This window comes from Eurytemora carolleeae, unplaced genomic scaffold (assembly GCF_000591075.1).
Source record: "Eurytemora carolleeae unplaced genomic scaffold, Eaff_2.0 scaffold1267, whole genome shotgun sequence".
NCBI classification, from domain to species: Eukaryota; Metazoa; Arthropoda; class Copepoda; order Calanoida; family Temoridae; genus Eurytemora; species Eurytemora carolleeae.
In genome coordinates, this window is record NW_019397158.1 from 5,321 (window position 1) to 24,302 (window position 18,982).

Consider the following 18,982-nt stretch of genomic DNA (forward strand, 5'->3'; position numbering starts at 1 on the left):
GTAAACTAGAGAGGAGGAGGGGTCCTGTATCTAACTAAATATGAGTAAACAAGAGAGGAAGAGGGGTGCTGTATCTAACTATATATGAGTAAACTAGAGAGAAGGAGGGGTCCTGTAACTAACTAGATATGAATAAACTAGAGAGTAGGAAGGGTCCTGTATCTAACTAGATATGAATAAACTAGAGAGGAGGAGGGGTCCTGTATCTAACTAGATATGAGTAAACTAGAGAGGAGGAGGGGTCCTGTATCAAATACAGTATGTTCCCTAGACTATCCATTTCAATGTCGAATTTTTTAAACTGTTAAATAAACTTTATAATGAATTAGGTGAATAAAAACATCATTTGATATATAGTTAAAACGAAAAATCATCGTTTGTAAAGTGAAAGGCATAGAGTCTATGTGAAATGATCATTGGTCAATTATGAAACCAGCCTATTTCATAATTTGCTTTTCTTTTAACAATAATTTTAGATTTATATAATGATATTCCAGGGCCCAACAGGTTATATAGCATAAATATGTAAAGTACACCTGCAGTATGGAAACAGTACAACAAAATGGCCGTTTTACACTTTTTCCATTAAATTCCTCTCTATATATTCTATTCTCTATGCTTATATCATACAGTACACACATCAAATATGCAGTACGCTTTCAGAGTACAAGTGTATGGGGAGGTTTTGTATCTAAAATTCAGTTCTATCAGAATCGTATACTAACCATGGAATATTGCTCTGTAAAAGACTGCATTAGTACGTCTTCCTATAAAAATGTAATCCTGCACACGATAAGAGGGAAGTGGATTGCAATAGTCAAATGGAAAACAGATTCTCCTAACCGGATATGCAGTCGGTATTTTAAAAATAAATGCTATAGAAGTCTCTATGGTAAAAAGTTGTGGAACAATGTCCAAGTGATAAAGAAAGACCATAATTATGCCCTGCCTTCTTCTCAAGAAACTATTCAACTTCTCCAAGATAGTGCGGAAATGGGAATGAAATACAGAGAGAGATGATGTTACAACCTTCAAAAACGTTAAAAAACTGTGGAAGATCTCCAGGATACACTTAAAACTGCGTGCCAAAAATATCCATCTAAGAGAGTACCATGGAGCTACTAATGGCTTCTGCTTCTCAAATTCCTGGCGAGATTTTTCAGAGAATTAGGCGCAAGCCTACAGGTTAGTTAAGCACAGTTTAAGTTCCCTAGAAAGGCGAGGGGGGGTGGAACTCATACAACATGATTTTCATCCATCTTTTTTAACATCAAAGATTTTTTGGCAACAAACTTGTGAATAAAATCCGCGAACTTTTTTGTTTATGTGTTTGTTCACTGTATACAAAGAGCAAATGTTCATAATCAAGGGCGTATACAGGGAGGGGGCCCTACCTAGACCTGCCCCCCCCTAGAAGCTCTTAGGGGGGGGCAACATTTTTTTGGCGCATATTTTGCCCCCCCCCCCTACATTTATTTTTGTATGCGCCCTTGTTCGCAATTGAAATATAAGATTAGTCTAGTAATCGTTAAAATAGTTTGATATTTGATATATCTTTTATTTTTAGGTTTGTTCAGAACTGTTTAGAAGATTGTTTGCCTCATGAGAGTATGCTTAGAAACTTGAGTGCAAAAGTTGATGGATACCCTGGTTTCTCAAATCAAGTATTTTCATGCTTGAAACAAAAATTGTATGACAATTTATGAATAAAAGTCTTTTTAAAGTAACCCATTTTTAGTAAGATATTCCAATATTATTTTGAATTATTAGTGTTTAAGTTTTCCTTTAAAAGTGTAATTGAAAATAAAGAAAAGTTATCTATTTTTTAGTTATATAAATTACCGAGATCCATGTAGCCCAGAGTTTTTGATTGAAAACTTTTTTCTGCTTAAATGAAAATAAATATTTTCAGAAATCACCCCCGAGTACTGTAATATACAGATTGACCTTTGGAAGTGGAGTACATGGCCTGTACAATTAGTAAAGGATTAGCGGACATCATAACTCTATATACTATAACATCGTTGATCTAACTAGATACGAGTAAACTAGAGAGGAGGAGGAGGGGTTCTGTATCTATTTCTAAATGTCAAAGAATAAACAGGTTTTGCCCCGAACTGTTCCCGTTCAAACTTTCACGGGCCTATACTTCAAATAATCCAGACTATTTAATATTTTAGAAATTAGATAATGTTATCTATCACAGGAGCCTACGCGTTTTCCCACTATGAACTATGAAGAATAGGAAACCTGAACTATGATGTATAGTAAACCTGAACTATGATGCATAAAAAACCTGAACTATGATGCATAGGAAACCTGAACTATGATGCATAGAAAACCTGAACATGCATAGAAAACCTTAACTATGATGCATGGGAAACCTGAACTATGATGCAAAGGAAACCTGAAAGGAAACCTGAACTAGGATGCATAGGAAACCTGAACTAGGATGCATAGGAACCCTGAACTATGATGTATAGTAAACCTGAACTATGATGCATAAAAAACCTGAACTATGATGCATAGGAAACCTGAACATGCATAGAAAACCTAAACTATGATGCATGGGAAACCTGAACTATGATACAAAGGAAACCTGAACTATGATGCATAGGAAACCTGAACTAGGATGCATGGAAACCTGAACTAGGATGCATAGGAAACTTGAACTAGGATACATAGTAAACCTGAACTATGATGCTTAGGAAACATGAACTATGATACATAGGAAACCTGAACTAGGATGCATGGGAAACCTGAACTTTGATGCATGGGAAACCTGAACTATGATACATAGGAAACCTGAAATATGATGCATGGGAAACCTGAACTATGATACATAGGAAACCTGAACTATGATACATAGGAAACCTGAACTAGGATGCATGGAAAACCTGAACTATGGTGCATAGGAAACCTGAACTAGGATGCATGGGAAACCTGAACTAGGATACATGAGAAACCTGAACTAGGATACATAGGAAACCTGAACTAGGATGAATAGGAAACCTGAACTAGGATGCATGGGAAACCTGAACTAGGATATATGGGAAACCTGAACTATGATACATAGGAAACCTGAACTGGGATGCATAGGAAACCTGAACTATCGAGCATGGGAAACTTGAACTAGGATGCATAGGAAATCTGAACTATGATGCATGGGAAACCTGAACTATGATGCATGGGAAACCTGAACTATGGTGCATAGGAAACCTGAACTAGGATGCATTTGAAACCTGAACAAGAATGCATAGGAAACCTGAACAATGATACATAGGAAACCTGAACTATGATACATAGGAAACCTGAACTAGGATGCATGGGAAACCTGAACTAGGATGCATGGGAAACCTGAACTATGGTGCATAGGAAACCTGAACTAGGATGCATGGGAAACTTGAACTATGATGCGTGGGAAACCTGAACTATGATACACAGGAAACTTGAACTATGATGCATGGGAAACCTGAACTATGATACATAGGAAACCTGAACTATGATACATGGGAAACCTGAACTAGGATGCATAGGAAACCTGAACTAGGATGCAAGGGAAACCTGAACTAGGCTGAACTAGGATGCATGGGAAACCTGAACTAGGATGCATGGGAAACCTGAACTATGATGCATAGGAAACCTCCTGAACTAGGATGCATGGGAAACCTGAACTAGGATGCATGGGAAACCTGAACTATGATACATAGTAAACCTGAAATAGGATGCATAGGAAACTTGAACTATGGTGCATGGGAAACCTGAACTAGGATGCATAGGAAACCTGAACTAAAATGCATGTGAAACCTGAACTATGATACATAGGAAACCTGAACTATGGTTCATTAAAAACCTGAACTAGGATGCATGGGAAACCTGAACTAGAATGCATGGGAAATCTGAACTAGGATGCATGGGAAACCTGAACTAGGATACATGGTAAACCTGAACTATGATACATAGGAAACCTGAACTAGGATGCATAGGAAACCTGAACTAGGATGCATGGGAAACCTGAACTAGGATGCATGGGAAACGTGAACTATGATACATAGGAAACCTGAACTAGGATGCATGGAAAACCTGAACTATGATACAAAGGAAACCTGAACTATGATACATGGGAAACCTGAACTATGGTGCATAGGAAACCTGAACTAGGATGCATGGGAAACCTGAACTATGATACATAGGAAACCTGAACTAGGATGCATGGGAAAACTGAACTATGGTGCATAGGAAACCTGAACTAGGATGCATGGGAAACCTGAACTAGGATACATGGGAAACCTAAACTATGGTGCATAGGAAACCTAAACTAGGATGCATAGGAAACCTGAACTAGGATGCATGGGAAACCTGAACTATGGATGCATGGGAAACCTGAACTATGATGCAAACTAGGATGCATGGGAAACCTGAACTAGGATGCATGGGAAACCTGAACTAGGATGCATGGGAAACCTGAACTAAGATGCATGGGAAACCTGAACTAGGATGCATGGGAAACCTGAACTAGGATGCATGGGAAACCTGAACTATGGTGCATAGAAAATCTGAACTATGATGCCTGGGAAATTTAAAAGATAGAGTAAGGAGAATGTTGGTTATGAATGGTGTGTTTAATGCATAGTTAATTTCACGTGGAAACAGATTAATTAATTTTATACAGAGCCATATTCATACCGTTGGTCAGGGGCCTTACAGGGACTTTCGCCATATTCATACTGTTGGTCAGGGGCCTTAAAGGGACTGTTCGCCATATTCATACTGTTGGTCAGGGGCCTTACAGGGACTGTTCACCATATTTTTTCAATGAAAAGGGTAAAAGACTGCAAAGATCTGCCTATAATGTCTCCGCAAGATGAACAGAGACAATTGTTTACTCTGTTTGTAAACTGCAATTTTCTTGCACAACCGTATGCAGTCAAAACATAAGCAAACAAAATGTGAACATAGCAGATGAAACTCTTATAGATCACAGCTTTCTTAGTAGGTATCACCATACTAAATCAAATAATTATTTGAAAAGACGATATCGAATTCGTCACTGAATTCCCATGTTTATTGGGACACCTATAAATTTGATATTTCCATATTAGATTTATTTTCAATCTATCAGGACTTATAATTACGAGTGTTGAAGGTCTCCCTAGGGATCGGAACTTTTGTGTGGAGTATCTTCAATCTTGAACACTTTATCTCAATATTCACTTTTAAATTTGTGGATCAAATCTTGATCTCGGTATCCACTTTTAAATTCGAGGATCAAATCTTTATCTTGATATCCACTTTAAATTCGAGGATCAATGCTTGATCTCGATATCCACTTTTAAATTTGAGGATAATTGCTTGATCTCGATATCCACTTTTAAATTTAAGTATCAATGCTTGATCTCGATATCCACTTTCAAATTTGAGGATAATTGCTTGATCTCGATATCCACTTTTAAATTTAAGGATCAATGCTTGATCTCGATATCCACTTTTAATTTGAGGATCAATGCTTGATCTCATCTTTTAAGGTATCTCTTCCGGGTATCACTGTTTTGGGTTAACAAGGAGGAATTAAATTAATCCGTAGATCTCTTTAAAATTGAGATCAATACTTGATCCAGAGATTTTTAAATAAAATATTCTGATATTTACATCATCTCTATATATAAATATTACAATATCTCTATATATAAATATTACAATATCTCTATATATAAAAATTACAATATCTCTATATATAAATATTACAATATCTCTATACAAAAATATTACAATATCTGACGCGGCCCGCCCTACCATATGATCAATGATTATGCATGCTTTACAGACAGGTACTCCATTTGTATAAGATACATTCAGAATAGGTTATTGTATACGCGGTAATTCTTCATCAGACAAATATTTCTTATTCAAATGAAGTACCGTCTGCAAAGCATGTATACTCATGTGGTAGAGCAGTCCGTGTCAGCTATATCTCCCTTCTATTTCATACTCCTTGATCTCTATACATGAATATATAACAATTACAATATCTCTATACATGAAACAATATCTCTAGATATGAATATATAATATCTCTATATGTACATGAATATATAACTTTTACAATATCATAAAATTTGTTTTAACTTGACATAAATGATTTAATCAATGGCCCGTGAACTTTTAGGTTCCAAGACTTTTATATATATTTGATATTTAAATAACATAAAATCTAAGATCTTGGATCTAGGATCTAAGATCTAGGATCTAAGATCTAGGATCTAAGATCTAGGATCTAAGATCTAGGATCTAAGATCTAGGATCTAAGATCTAGGATCTAAGATCTAGGCTCTAAGATCTAGGATCTAAGATCTAGGATCTAAGATCTAGGATCTAAGATCTAGGATCTAAGATCTAGGATCTAAGATCTAGGATCTAACATCTAGGATCTAAGATCTAGGATCTAAGATCTAGGATCTAAGATCTAGGATCTAAGATCTAGGATCTAAGATCTAGGATCTAAGATCTAGGTTCTAAGATCTAGGACCTAAGATCTAGGACCTAAGATCTAGGACCTAAGATCTAGGATCTAAGATCTAGGATCTAAGATCTAGGATCTAAGATCTAGGATCTAGGATCTAAGATCTAGGATCTAAGATCTAAGATCTAGGATCTAAGATCTAGGATCTAAGATCTAAGATCTAGGATCTAAGATCTAGGATCTAGAAAAAGGACTCTCTTGATATGTACTCTCCTCAAAAACGCTCCAGAAAACTCCAACAAAAAGACAATATGTGACAGGGAAGAAAACTCTTGATGCTTTATCAACCAGCAGAACCTCTTCTCTAAATAGTAAAGGAAGAGGTAAAAAACTCTCTTCTATAGAATATAACATAAGAACTAGAAAAACTTATAACAAAATAGAGCGATTTAAAAGCTTTCATACTGAAAAAAGCGGTTAAAAAAAGATTTTTTTCGTAAATATAAAATTACTTTTTCACAAAAAAAGTTCTAAAAAACCAAATTTTGGAGAAAAGAAATCTTGTCCTGCTTTTTTTTGCTAAAAAGGGCTGTAAATGTAATTTCAAGGAACTGAAAAAAGAGTTTTCCTGATTCCAAACCGTACACTTGAAACCTTTATTTTAACATAATTGTGAAAGAAAACGTCGTTTTTCTAGCTTCACAAGTATATAATTCTGATGATTTCTCTATTGCTTCTTCAGCAAGAAATGCACGAGTTACTTTTGTACGGAACCCACAGATGAAAATACTGACTGTTCTAAAAGACAAAAAAACCGCCATTCAGAAATGATTAAGCTTTGTGGTAAATTAAGCAATTACAAAATAATTAATAATTAATTAATTAATAAAATAATAGTTGTCTTCATAAACAGATCTTTCCAGAATTCGAGCCTCATTTTCTGACACAAAAACCGGATAATTATTTTTTTATTACTTCGTTAACATCAAGAAAAATCAATTTCTGAGCTTTTCACAACGTTTTCAGAAATTCGTGACGTTAGTCTTATACAAGGGGAACAATTTTCTATGTTTATTATAGACACAAAATATAGATTTATCATCAATAACTTTTTTTAACTATTACTAGTTTTTTGAACAATTTTTCATGGTTCCAAGTAAATCCGAGAACTTTTGAAGATTTTAAGATTGTTCCATCGTCTTCCATCGTCGTTTTGAAAAGTTGTTGAATTTATAAACTGTTTACCCAGACACTTTAACAAACAGACATCGTTTTAAACAAAGCAAAATAATTACAAAGAAAAATAATAACCTTGTTGGGTTCAGCTCCCAATATAAACATGGTTGAGCTCTCTCTAACTTTGTTCTGAAAATATTCAGGTAGACAGGCAGGTAGGTAGGTAGGTAGGCAGGGTATTGAGGTAGGTAGGTAGATAGGTCAGTATGTAGCTAGGTAGCTAGGTAGGTAGGTAGGTAGGTAGGTAGGTACGTAAGTAGGTAGGCAGGTAGAGGTAAGTAGGTAGGTAGGTCGGCGGAAAGGTAGGTAAACAGGTAGGTAGGTAGGTAGGTAGGTAGGTAGGTAGGTAGGTAGGTATGTAGGGTAGGTAGGTAGGTAGATACCTTGTTTTAGGTTCGTCCAGTAATGAATTAACAACTGCAAATTCTATCAGGCTGAGAAAAACAAATACGATGCAGGTCATTATCCAGATATCTATTGCCTATAATATCAAATATGATGATGAAGGTAGGACGGAGAGTCTATGATGTTGAAGGTAGGACGGAGAAGCTATGATGATGAAGGTAGGACGGAGAAGCTATGATGATGAAGGTAGGACATAGAAGCTATGATGTTGAAGGTAGGACAGAGAAGCTATGATGATGAAGGTAGGACGGAGAATCTATGATAATGAAGGTAGGACAGAGAAGCTGTAATAATGAAGGTAGGACGGAGAATATATGATAATGAAGGTAGGACGAAGAAGCTTTGATGTTTAAGGTAGGACGGAGAAGCTATGATGATGAAGGTAGGACGGAGAAGCTATGATGAGAAAGGTAGGGCGGAGAAGCCATGATGTTGAAGGTAGGGCAGAGAAGCTATGATGATGAAGGTAGGATGGAGAAGCTATGATATTGAAGGTAGGACAGAGAAGCTATGATATTGAAGGTAGGACAGAGAAACTATGATGTTGAAGGATGGAGAGAGAAAGATGGAGAAGGTTGGATGGATAAGGAATGATATAGAAGGCAGGAAGGTATGTGGGAGCTAGATTAGAGAAGAGAGAGTTTGAAAATAAATCAAGTCCTTCAGATTCGTATGAAGATTATCTGATAGCCATTTTTTAAGTAGAAATATCAAACCTACATGTTTGAGATAATTGCAAATGAAAAACTTAATTTCATAGAAATAGTATTTTTAGAATAAAATTTGATATAAAATTTTATTTATAATGAATATTTGAGGAAAAAGGAGAATAAAATTTGGTTATAATTTTACTTTTTTATTTTTTTATGATTTTTACCTTATGATATGAGACTGGTGGTAGAGACGCCTGAGCTTGAGTATTTTGAGTGGTCAAAGTTAGAAGAGCTGTCACTCCCAGTGTTACTCTAATAAATAGTTAATTAAAAATTATTATCAGGAATTCTTCAACTTTAGCCGGAGTACTATAAAGAACTCCAGAACCTAGCCAGAGTATTATAAAGAACTCAAGTACCTAGCCGGAGTACTATAAAGGACTCTAGTACCTAGCCTGATACTATATAGGACTCTATTCCAAGCTGGAGTACTATATAGGACTCCAGTACCTAGCTGGGGTACTATAGGACTCCAGTACCTAGGTGAAGTACTTAAAAGGACTCTAGTACCTAGCTGGAGTAATATGAAGACTCCAGTACCTAGAGAGTACTATAAAGGACTCCAGTACCTAGAAAGTACTAAAAAGAACTCAAGTACCAGCTGGAGTACTGGACTTCAGTATCTAAAGAGAGTACTTTAAATGACTCCAGTGCATAGCTGGAGTACTATTTAGGACTCCAGTACCTAGTTGGAGTACTATAAAGAACTTCAGTATCTACCTGGGGTACTATTGGACTCCAGTACCTTGGTGAAGTACTATAAAGGACTCCAGTTCCTAGCTGGAGTAATATGAAGGACTTCAGTACATAGATTGAGTACTATAAACGTTTCCAGTACCTAGCCAGAGATTTAAAAGAACTCCAGTGCCTATCTGGAGTACTAAAAAGACTACGATCTCTAGCTGGAGTACTTTAAAGGACTCCAGTACCTAGCTGGATTACTATGAAGGACTTCAGTTCCTAGCTGGAGTACTATAAAGGACTTAAGTACCTACACTTGGAGTACTATAAAGGACTCCAGCGACTAGATGGATTACTATAAAGGACTGCATTTACTAGCTGGAGTACTATAAAAAGGACTCCAGTACCTACCTGGAGAACTAAAAATGACTATATTACCTAGCTGGAGTTCTATAAAGGATTCAAGTACCTACCTGGAGTACTATGAAAATCTTTAGTACCTGGCTGGAGTACTCTCTGGTGGTATCCAGAATGATATCCAGGACATGATTACGATCAGGACAGATGGAATGTAGGTTGAGAAGAACAAGAACCCAGGGTTTCGTTTCATACGGAACACAGCAGCCAGACATGTAAATGTTCCTGAAAATACGTTCCATCAACACGACAAAACTGAAATACGTTCCGTCAACATGACAAAACTGAAATACCATGGATATATAATAGATGAAATACGTTCCGTCTGCAAAATAGAACATTAATACAGAGTAAACTAAAATTAAGATTTCCAATTCTTTCCGGTTCGATTTGGAACCGCAAAGGCCCATAAAGGCCTTATGGAACCTACCATGAAGCTGTAAACCATGATAAACTATTAAAAATCGTTTAGAAGTTGATGGCGGAAATTTCTACTTCCTAGATGCTATCCTGACTGATAATAGAAAAAATTAAAGAACAATTATTCTGGATCAATTTCATATTGAATAAATAAACTACGGGGTGTCTCAATAAACATGGGAATTGAGAGACGACTTGAAAGTCGTCTTTGATTTCTGATATTTAAGGCAAGGCAAAGAAAGTAAAAAAACAAGGCTGTATGTCTGACGAGCTTTTAATAAAGTGGTCTCTACTCATATACTTTTCTTGTAACTTAAACATTAACGAAGATATTACATATTAAGGCTGTTTTGATTTATTAAATAAATGGAAATTTGTCCAAATTCGCAATATCTCCGTCAATTTTAAAGATCCAAAAATGGTAGACCACATTTTGAAAATATCAAGACCAGGCGTTTTCGATATTAGATGTTCAAGCTGGAATACTGCAATAATTGTGTTCATGAAAAATTGCCGCATGGATGGAAGACGACATAAAAGTCATCACTAAATTCCCATGTTTATTGGGACACCCTGTATTTGCAATATACCATGTCTAGCTCTGTGTAGAATATAGGGGGTAGATTTTTTTGAAAGTCTGTTAAGAAAAAAATCCCCCATTAATTAAAAAAATTTTGAGTCAGGCCAGTACAAAACAAAAAAATGGAAGTAATTGGAAGACTTTTTGTTCAAAATGGTGAGGATCAATCTCAAGATCAAAGCCGTCTTTTAACAGCTTCTACCACAAGTATTCAGTTGAAATTTAAAAGTTTCAAACTACTTAAACAGTTTAATGTTTTTATATTAAAACCCTAATCAAAATTCTCATAGAAGAGAAAAGTTTCTGTTAAACGATAAATTTTCAACATGTTTTAAAGGGAGTGTTCGCGAAAAATGAAAGGGGTTATAGGCTTTATGCGATAAAAAAGCGCGTTTGATCGCTACTAATCTTACTTCTAGCTGTTGCGTCTATAAGGAGAAAATTGTTAAAAACGACTAATACTAATAATAGTGTCCATACAAATTCAGAAAGATGCAACATTCAACTCGGATCGTAAACAAATCAATTTTATATCAAACAAATCATTGAAATATTAAAATCTTTCGACATCGATTATTTTTCGAACCATTAGTATAAAGTTAATGTTTCATAATATTTTTTATTTGTTTATATGCAATGCACTTAAAACGACGTTTTTCCGCTAGGTGTCTCTGCCACGTGAAATCATTCAAAGCATAGAGAACAGAGACACCTCGCGGACAACTATTTCGGCGTTTTAAGTGCATTACAAATAAAAAATATTATGAAATATTAACTATATACGAATGCGTCGATGTAGGTTGTAATATTTGAATGATTTGTTTGAAATGATATGGATTTTTTTACCATCCGAGTCGTATGTTCCAATTCTTTCTCAATTTGTATGGGCGTTACGTTCTTCAGTATAAGTCGTTTTTAACAATTTTCTCCTTATAGACGCAACAGATATAAGTAAGATTAGTAGCGATCAAAAGCGCTTATTTTTTGCTGTAAGCCTATACCCCCTTTCATTTTTCGCGAACACTCCCTTAAAAAAAGACTGTAGACAGTACAGTAGACAGTACATCATTAATAAATTCACAAAGGCACCTTTTAAACCTGTATCTGATCAATAATGTGGAAGATATGGTTGTATTTTTTGAAAATTTCCTCCATTGTTTTTTCAAGCATAAATTCGCAAGTCCCTTTAGCGAAAAACTACCAACTAACGATAATCATTGAAAAAAAGAGAAACTTGGATAGCTCATTCAATGCTTTTAAAGGTACCGTTGTGAATCGATGCTTAAAATGGAGAGTCATTTGAAATTACGTCTACAGTCCCTTTAATTTGATAAACATGTTTAATTTATTTTCATGGGAAAAAATTAATTATTGGGTTGTTTATATTTGATGAGACGGTAAGACCACTGTATGGTATAATTATAATTTATTACCTGTACTGTAATCTATTGTACAGTCCTCTGTATTGTATAATTAATTACCTTTACTGTAATCTATTGTACAGTCCTCTGTATTGTATATTTAAATACCTGTACTGTACTCTATTGTACAGTCCTCTGTATTGTATAATTAATTATTTGTACTGTAATCTATTGTACAGTCCTCTGTATTGTATAATTAAATACCTGTACTGTAATCTGTTGTACAGGCCTCTGTATGGTATAATTATAATTTATTACCTGTACTGTAATCTATTGTACAGTCCTCTGTATTGTATAATTATGATTAATTACCTGTACTGTAATCTATTGTACAGTCCTCTGTATTGTATAGTTAAATACCTGTACTGTAATCTATTGTAAAGTCCTCTGTATTGTATAATTAATTACCTGTACTGTAATCTATTGTACAGTCTTCTGTATTGTATTATTAAATGCCTGTACTGTACTCTATTGTACAGTCCTCTGTATTGTATAATTAATTACCTGTACTGTAATCTATTGTACAGTCCTCTGTATTGTATAATTATAATTAATTACCTGTACTGTAATCTATTGTACAGTCCTCTGTATTGTATAATTATAATTAAATACCTGTACACTAATCTATTGTACAGTCCTCTGTATTGTATAATTATAATTAAATACCTGTACTGTAATCTATTGTACAGTCCTCTGTATTGTATAATTATAATTAATTACCTGTACTGTAATCTATTGTACAGTCCTCTGTATTGTATAATTAATTACCTGTACACTAATCTATTGTACAGTCCTCTGTATTGTATAATTATAATTAATTACCTGTACTGTAATCTATTGTACAGTCCTCTGTATTGTATAATTATAATTAATTACCTGTACTGTAATCTATTGTACAGTCCTCTGTATTGTATAATTAATTACCTGTACTGTAATTTATTGTACAGTCCTCTGTATTGTATAATTATAATTAATTACCTGTACTGTAATCTATTGTAAAGTCCTCTGTATTGTATAATTATAATTAATTACCCTTACTGTAATCTATTGTACAGTCCTCTGTATTGTATAATTATAATTAATTACCCTTACTGTAATCTATCGTACAGTCCTCTGTATTGTATAATTAAATACCTGTACTGTAATCCATTGTGAAGTCCCCTTTATTGTATAATTAAATACCTGTACTGTAATCTATTGTAAAGTCCTCTGTATTGTATAATTATAATTAATTACCTGTACTGTAATCTATTGTACAGTCCTCTGTATTGTATAATTATAATTAAATACCTGTACTGTAATCTATTGTACAGTCCTTTGTATTTTATAATTATAATTAATTACCTGTACTGTAATCTATTGTACAGTCCTCTGTAGTCGCCTGTTCAACTTCAAGCTGCGGTAGAGATATCTCAGGACTTATGTACAGAGGGTCTGTGAAGTTCCACTGTACAATACAAGATAAAGTATACAGGGGGTTTACTGTAGAGTACATGATATAATACAGAAGGTACACTGTGCAGTACTAGAAATAGCACGGAGGGTAAACTGTACAGTACAGGGTGCAGTGCAGAGGATATACTATAAAGTTCAAGATAAAGCACAGAGGGTACACTGTGCAGTACTAGAGATAGTAAAGAGGGTAGACTGTACAATACTCGATATATTACAGAAGGTACACTGTTCAGTACAAGGTGTAGTACAGAAGGTACACTGTTCAGTACAAGAGATAGTACAGAGGGTACACTGTGCAGTACTAGAGATAGTACAGAGGATACACTGTAAAATACTCGATATATTACAGAGGGTACACTGTTCAGTACAAGGTGTAGTACAGAAGGTACACTGTACAGTACTGGAGATAGTACAGAGGGAACACTGTGCAATGATAGATATAGTACAGAGAGTACACTAAACAGAACAAGGTGTAGTACAGAGGTTATACTGTACAGTACTGGATATAGTACAGAGGGTACATTGTATATTAGTAAATATAGTACAGAGACTACACTTTACAGTACAATGTGTAGTACAGAGGGTATACTGTACAGTATTAGATATAGTAAAGAGGGTGCACTTTACAGTACTAGATATTGTACAGAGGGTACACTGTACATTAGTAGATATAGTACAGATAGTACACTGTACAGTGCAATGTGTAGTACAGAGGTATACTGTACATTACAAGAAATAGTACATAGGTTATACTGTACAGTACTAGATTATAGTACAGAGGGTTTACTGTACGTTAGTTAAGTGGAAAAAACTAGGTTTTCAGGCAAAGCTGGGTTCCCAAGCTATTTCATTTATTGAATTACCTTAAATATAAGATCATTTGTAGTATAGGAGAGGGATTCAATCATTATATAACAAATCTAAACAAAAATACATATATATAAATATATATATATAAATATAAAGGATTACGCACAAACGATGCATTCAATTATGCTCTATAGAAACCCTGGATGCAAGAATACGGACTAAAATCGTTCAATCGTCTCTGAAGTCTCATCCTTTCTGGATAACCCTGTTATGTTTATATATTCGCTATGATTTATAATTAATACCATGAACAATTTCCAAATACGTAGAGTAGTTTGATTTGAAATTCATATTTCTAATATTTCCTCCAGACTTCAGTAATTTTGTTAATGAATGGAAAGATATAAGGGAATTATTAAGACTTAAAAGTTTATATTCCACATCTTTAAGTAGTACTTAAGAATAATTACAAATAAACCTAAAATGTAAAATGTATTTAAATAAAAATTTTGCATTGATAAACTTTAATTCCTAGGAAAAAACTATCTTTTTTTTCAAGAATTCATTTCTTTCAAATTTAAGTTTAGAAAATATGATTTTGCAAAGCTTTATATTTTTTACTTTTTTCGTGGAAGGCTAGTTTGAGGTTTTTTAAATGCTGTAACAATCGATGTATTGCATCTCTAATATCATTTAGATTGTTAAGACTAAGCCAAACAATCGTAACAAATAAAAATTTGCCATAATTTTTTCAACTTTCTCTATTGTCTGTCCAAGATGATTAAGGTTTGTCAATAAAAAAATAGGAGCAATTGTATACTCTCTGAAATATGAGTAATCTATTGTTCAATGGTCCACTCTAATATTCGATATACTCTCTGTAATGTTTACAACATGTGGCTAGAAGGTACCCACTCTGTGAATGTATGTACTCTACGTCTTGGTCACTGAAAGGTAATACCTGAGTATCATGAGGATAGTGAGAGAAATCCATACCACAGGATAACTAAAATATATATACACGTCGTTGTATATGTATTTTAAAAATCAGCTTCAATTTAAAACATTTTAATGTATTTCAGAATCTTACTTGTACATGATGTTTCATGCCTTGCGGCAATCCTCTGTATAATCTATGTATATAATTGTATCTCTGTTTGTTCATTAGTTTGTCCGATCATAACTCGGGGACCCCTGGACCGATTTGACTCAAATTTTGATTGGGGAACTCGGGTTAAACACGGGAATGTTTTTAGCTTGGTTTTAAGATTCTAAGTTGAGTCGGAAAAATAGCTAAAATCGGGATTTACGACAAGAAGCGGGAAATCGGTGGGACTAACTATGACTCCCCTGATCCACGCTGGGTTCCCAAACTATTATCTATATATATATATATATAATACATATATATATATATATATATATAGGATATATACAGGATAATATAAATAAAATGAAAACATAAAAAATAGAGGGGGGGGGTTAAGCATTTCCACAAATTTCAAATGTCCACCTAACATAATTTGTTTGAGCCAAATTCAAATTAGTAGCGGCATCAATAGTCAAATATAGATGAATGATAAATTTCATCCAACAAAATTCTACAAATGATGATACTATGTTGAATTTTACATTTTATAGAGACCTCGAATACTTTAGTAAACTGTCTTTGGAAACTGAGGACTTCAAAATATTATCAATAAAGAAACTGATTTTTCGGAACAAACTCCAATTTTATATAATCCCTTTATCTTTACAACCTAATTGGATCGAATTAGTTTTAAATTTGTGATAGGAAACTTGAAAGGAATTGAGTTTTCCCCATAAACTCTGTTTTTTTTTTTATACCTCTATCTTTGCAACCCAATGTCGTAGAACTTAGATATTTCAAACTATAAACTCTGTTAGATAATCTAAGTTTAAAATATCAAAGGTTTACACCGCCAGGTTGCGAAGATAAAGGGAATGGATATTCAAGTTTGTGGCAAAGACTCAACTCCATTGCAAAGCGTAAGTTGTTTTCTCTGTCTCCTTTAGACAATCTGAAACGTTGACTGAAAACCTTAGATTAAATCTTGACTTATCCCAAATAACCATTAAGAAGTGTTTAAAGGTTTTTAGGGGACAACGACCTTTAAAACATATTTAAGCGCGTTGCCGAGAGAATTGTGAAACTACTGCGCATTAAAAACTGAAAAAAGCAGGTGTTCCATGGACATTGAACCAGGGACAAATTACAGTTTAATTATTTTATTTTCAAATAACAACATTTCTATTTTATAGGACTGTGACATAGCTTAAAAATGTGCATTCCCGATTCACAACGCTACCCGTTCAATCTTCGTTTTGGTAAAAAAGTGAAGGTATCCAAGGTTTTAATGCAAGGACAGTTATTGTCTCTGGGCGGTAATGTGAGCACAAGACGGATGTCACAGCCTGACATGGGATCCATCTTTCACATAAAAAATCAATGAAATATTCTGGTCATCGGAAACTAATATGTGAATTATCAAATTTTTAAAATTCAATGCTTTTATCCTCCTAGGATACTAAACGAACACTGATGCATCTAGTCTTGCTTACAAATTCCGCCCAGAGACAACTGAGAACTGGTTTCAATATGTACGCAGAGTATACGCAACTGGAATTAACTTTCCTTGCATTAACCTGAAAGGTATCCATGTTTTTCTTCTTATTTGGACATTAAACTCTTTTTGTATATGGAGGATACCTTGAAATCACTTTAATTGAATAGTGTGTCCCTATCTTTAAATACCATGTACTCAATGAACAAGGAATAAATTACAGCCTAATATTTATTTTTTAAAACAACTTTTTTTACTTAAAGGGATCGTTAATGTAATTTCAGGTGTCTCTTTATTTGAAAAATCACAACGGTATGAATTAAACCTTTACAACATATTTTTAATTGTTAATCAGATCAAAGTTTAAAGGGTACTATTGTGAATTGAACATTACACCTCTATAAATGGAGGATCACTTGAAATTATATCTACAGTCCTTTTAATTAGATACTGTGAAATGTACCCAGTGAACCAGCAATATATTATAATCTAATTGATGTTTTTCTTTAAATAAAAACTATTTTTGCTTGAATGAATTTTATAATTGAAAATTACATGAAAATTGCCATTTAATGAGGTTTTTAAATTTAAAATTTTAAATTACGAAAAAATTAATTTAATCATAAAGGAGTTTTTAACAGCAGAATTTCGTTACTAAAAACCCAGGGTTTTTATAACAGAGTATTTCATGGAATCATAATAATAATGCCAGGTTACACACAAAGGCTACGAGGTTAAGTACGACATGCAAAGATTTATTTTGGTGGTCGTCTGGCTTACACTTATAGTAAATCAATCAAATTTTCCAATCCTTATATCTTTGCAATCTGATAATGTAAACCTTTAATATTTTAAGCTTATATTAAGCAATCTAACAGAATTCAAAGTTTGAAATATTTAGGATCTACGACATTGGGTTCTAAAGATAGTGGCAAGAGATTACTATGATCTAAGAGTTGTCAGCTAGAACTATAAAAAAAACTATTTGCGAGTTTTAAGGTAAAAACAAAACGATTGAAAATTTGTGCACATTTGTATAGTTGTCTAGATCTCTGTGCTAGGTTACACTGTATTATTAGAGACACTTACCTTTACAGTCAGTTTTACCATATATAGTAAGGATTTGTCTCTAAAGAACAGTTTAATTTCATTACTTTTTTTACCAACATTTTGTCCAAAGAAACTGAACATTTCCCACAAACTCTAATTTTCTGATCCTTATATCTTTGTAACATGATGACGTTGATTTTTTAAATAACTTTCAATTCTGTTAGCTAATGGTTCAATTTTGATCTATTAAAATCCGTCAGTGAATGCATCAGGATAAGATTTTTAGTTCATTAGGACAAAAAATCCTGTTTTTTGCGTCTTTTCTAGTCAATTTTTGCTGCAGTAAATTATAATATTCGCATGTTTTTCTTTTATGTTTAAATGCGTTTTCAAACATTTAAATTTGCATATTTATAATCCATATTTTATATAAAAAATATATTTTTTAAACAAATCTGTTATATGAACTAGCTTGTACGTGCATTATTCAATATTTTTTTTGCGTATTTCTGATTTGAAATTGGTCTTTCCTATAGAGCCAAAGATAGTGATTAGGAACTGTTTGAGTCTGAAACTGCATCTCCTAGAAAAGATAGTAATTAGGAACTGTTTGTGTCTGAAACTGCATCTCCTAGAAAAGATAATGATTAGGAACTGTTTGTGTCTGAAACTGCATCTCCTAGAAAAGATAATAATTAGGAACTGTTTGTGTCTGAAACTGCATCTCCTAGAAAAGATAGTAATTAGGA

General features: G+C 33.8%; 1 protein-coding gene and 1 long non-coding RNA gene across 2 annotated transcripts in view; one reads left to right on the plus strand and one right to left on the minus strand.

The window, feature by feature from the left end:
• Nucleotides 1–690: 690 nt before the first annotated feature.
• LOC111712405 (uncharacterized) lies at nucleotides 691–1,723 on the plus strand. Its single transcript, XR_002767443.1, has 2 exons — nucleotides 691–1,185; nucleotides 1,568–1,723. It is a non-coding gene; the product is annotated as an uncharacterized LOC111712405 (long non-coding RNA).
• Nucleotides 1,724–6,659: 4,936 nt separating this feature from the next.
• The window catches only part of LOC111712399 (glycine receptor subunit alpha-2), a 28,124-nt gene continuing 15,801 nt past the window's right edge, over nucleotides 6,660–18,982 (minus strand). The window contains exons 7-16 of the mRNA XM_023486992.1: nucleotides 18,767–18,816; nucleotides 18,273–18,315; nucleotides 15,560–15,604; nucleotides 14,652–14,708; nucleotides 13,678–13,780; nucleotides 9,996–10,137; nucleotides 8,979–9,066; nucleotides 8,080–8,177; nucleotides 7,772–7,825; nucleotides 6,660–6,824 (exon numbers count right to left, since the gene is read on the minus strand). Coding sequence (XP_023342760.1) covers nucleotides 6,695–6,824; nucleotides 7,772–7,825; nucleotides 8,080–8,177; nucleotides 8,979–9,066; nucleotides 9,996–10,137; nucleotides 13,678–13,780; nucleotides 14,652–14,708; nucleotides 15,560–15,604; nucleotides 18,273–18,315; nucleotides 18,767–18,816 — 810 coding nt within the window. The 3' untranslated portion in view covers nucleotides 6,660–6,694. The remainder of the gene's footprint in view (nucleotides 6,825–7,771; nucleotides 7,826–8,079; nucleotides 8,178–8,978; nucleotides 9,067–9,995; nucleotides 10,138–13,677; nucleotides 13,781–14,651; nucleotides 14,709–15,559; nucleotides 15,605–18,272; nucleotides 18,316–18,766; nucleotides 18,817–18,982) is intronic.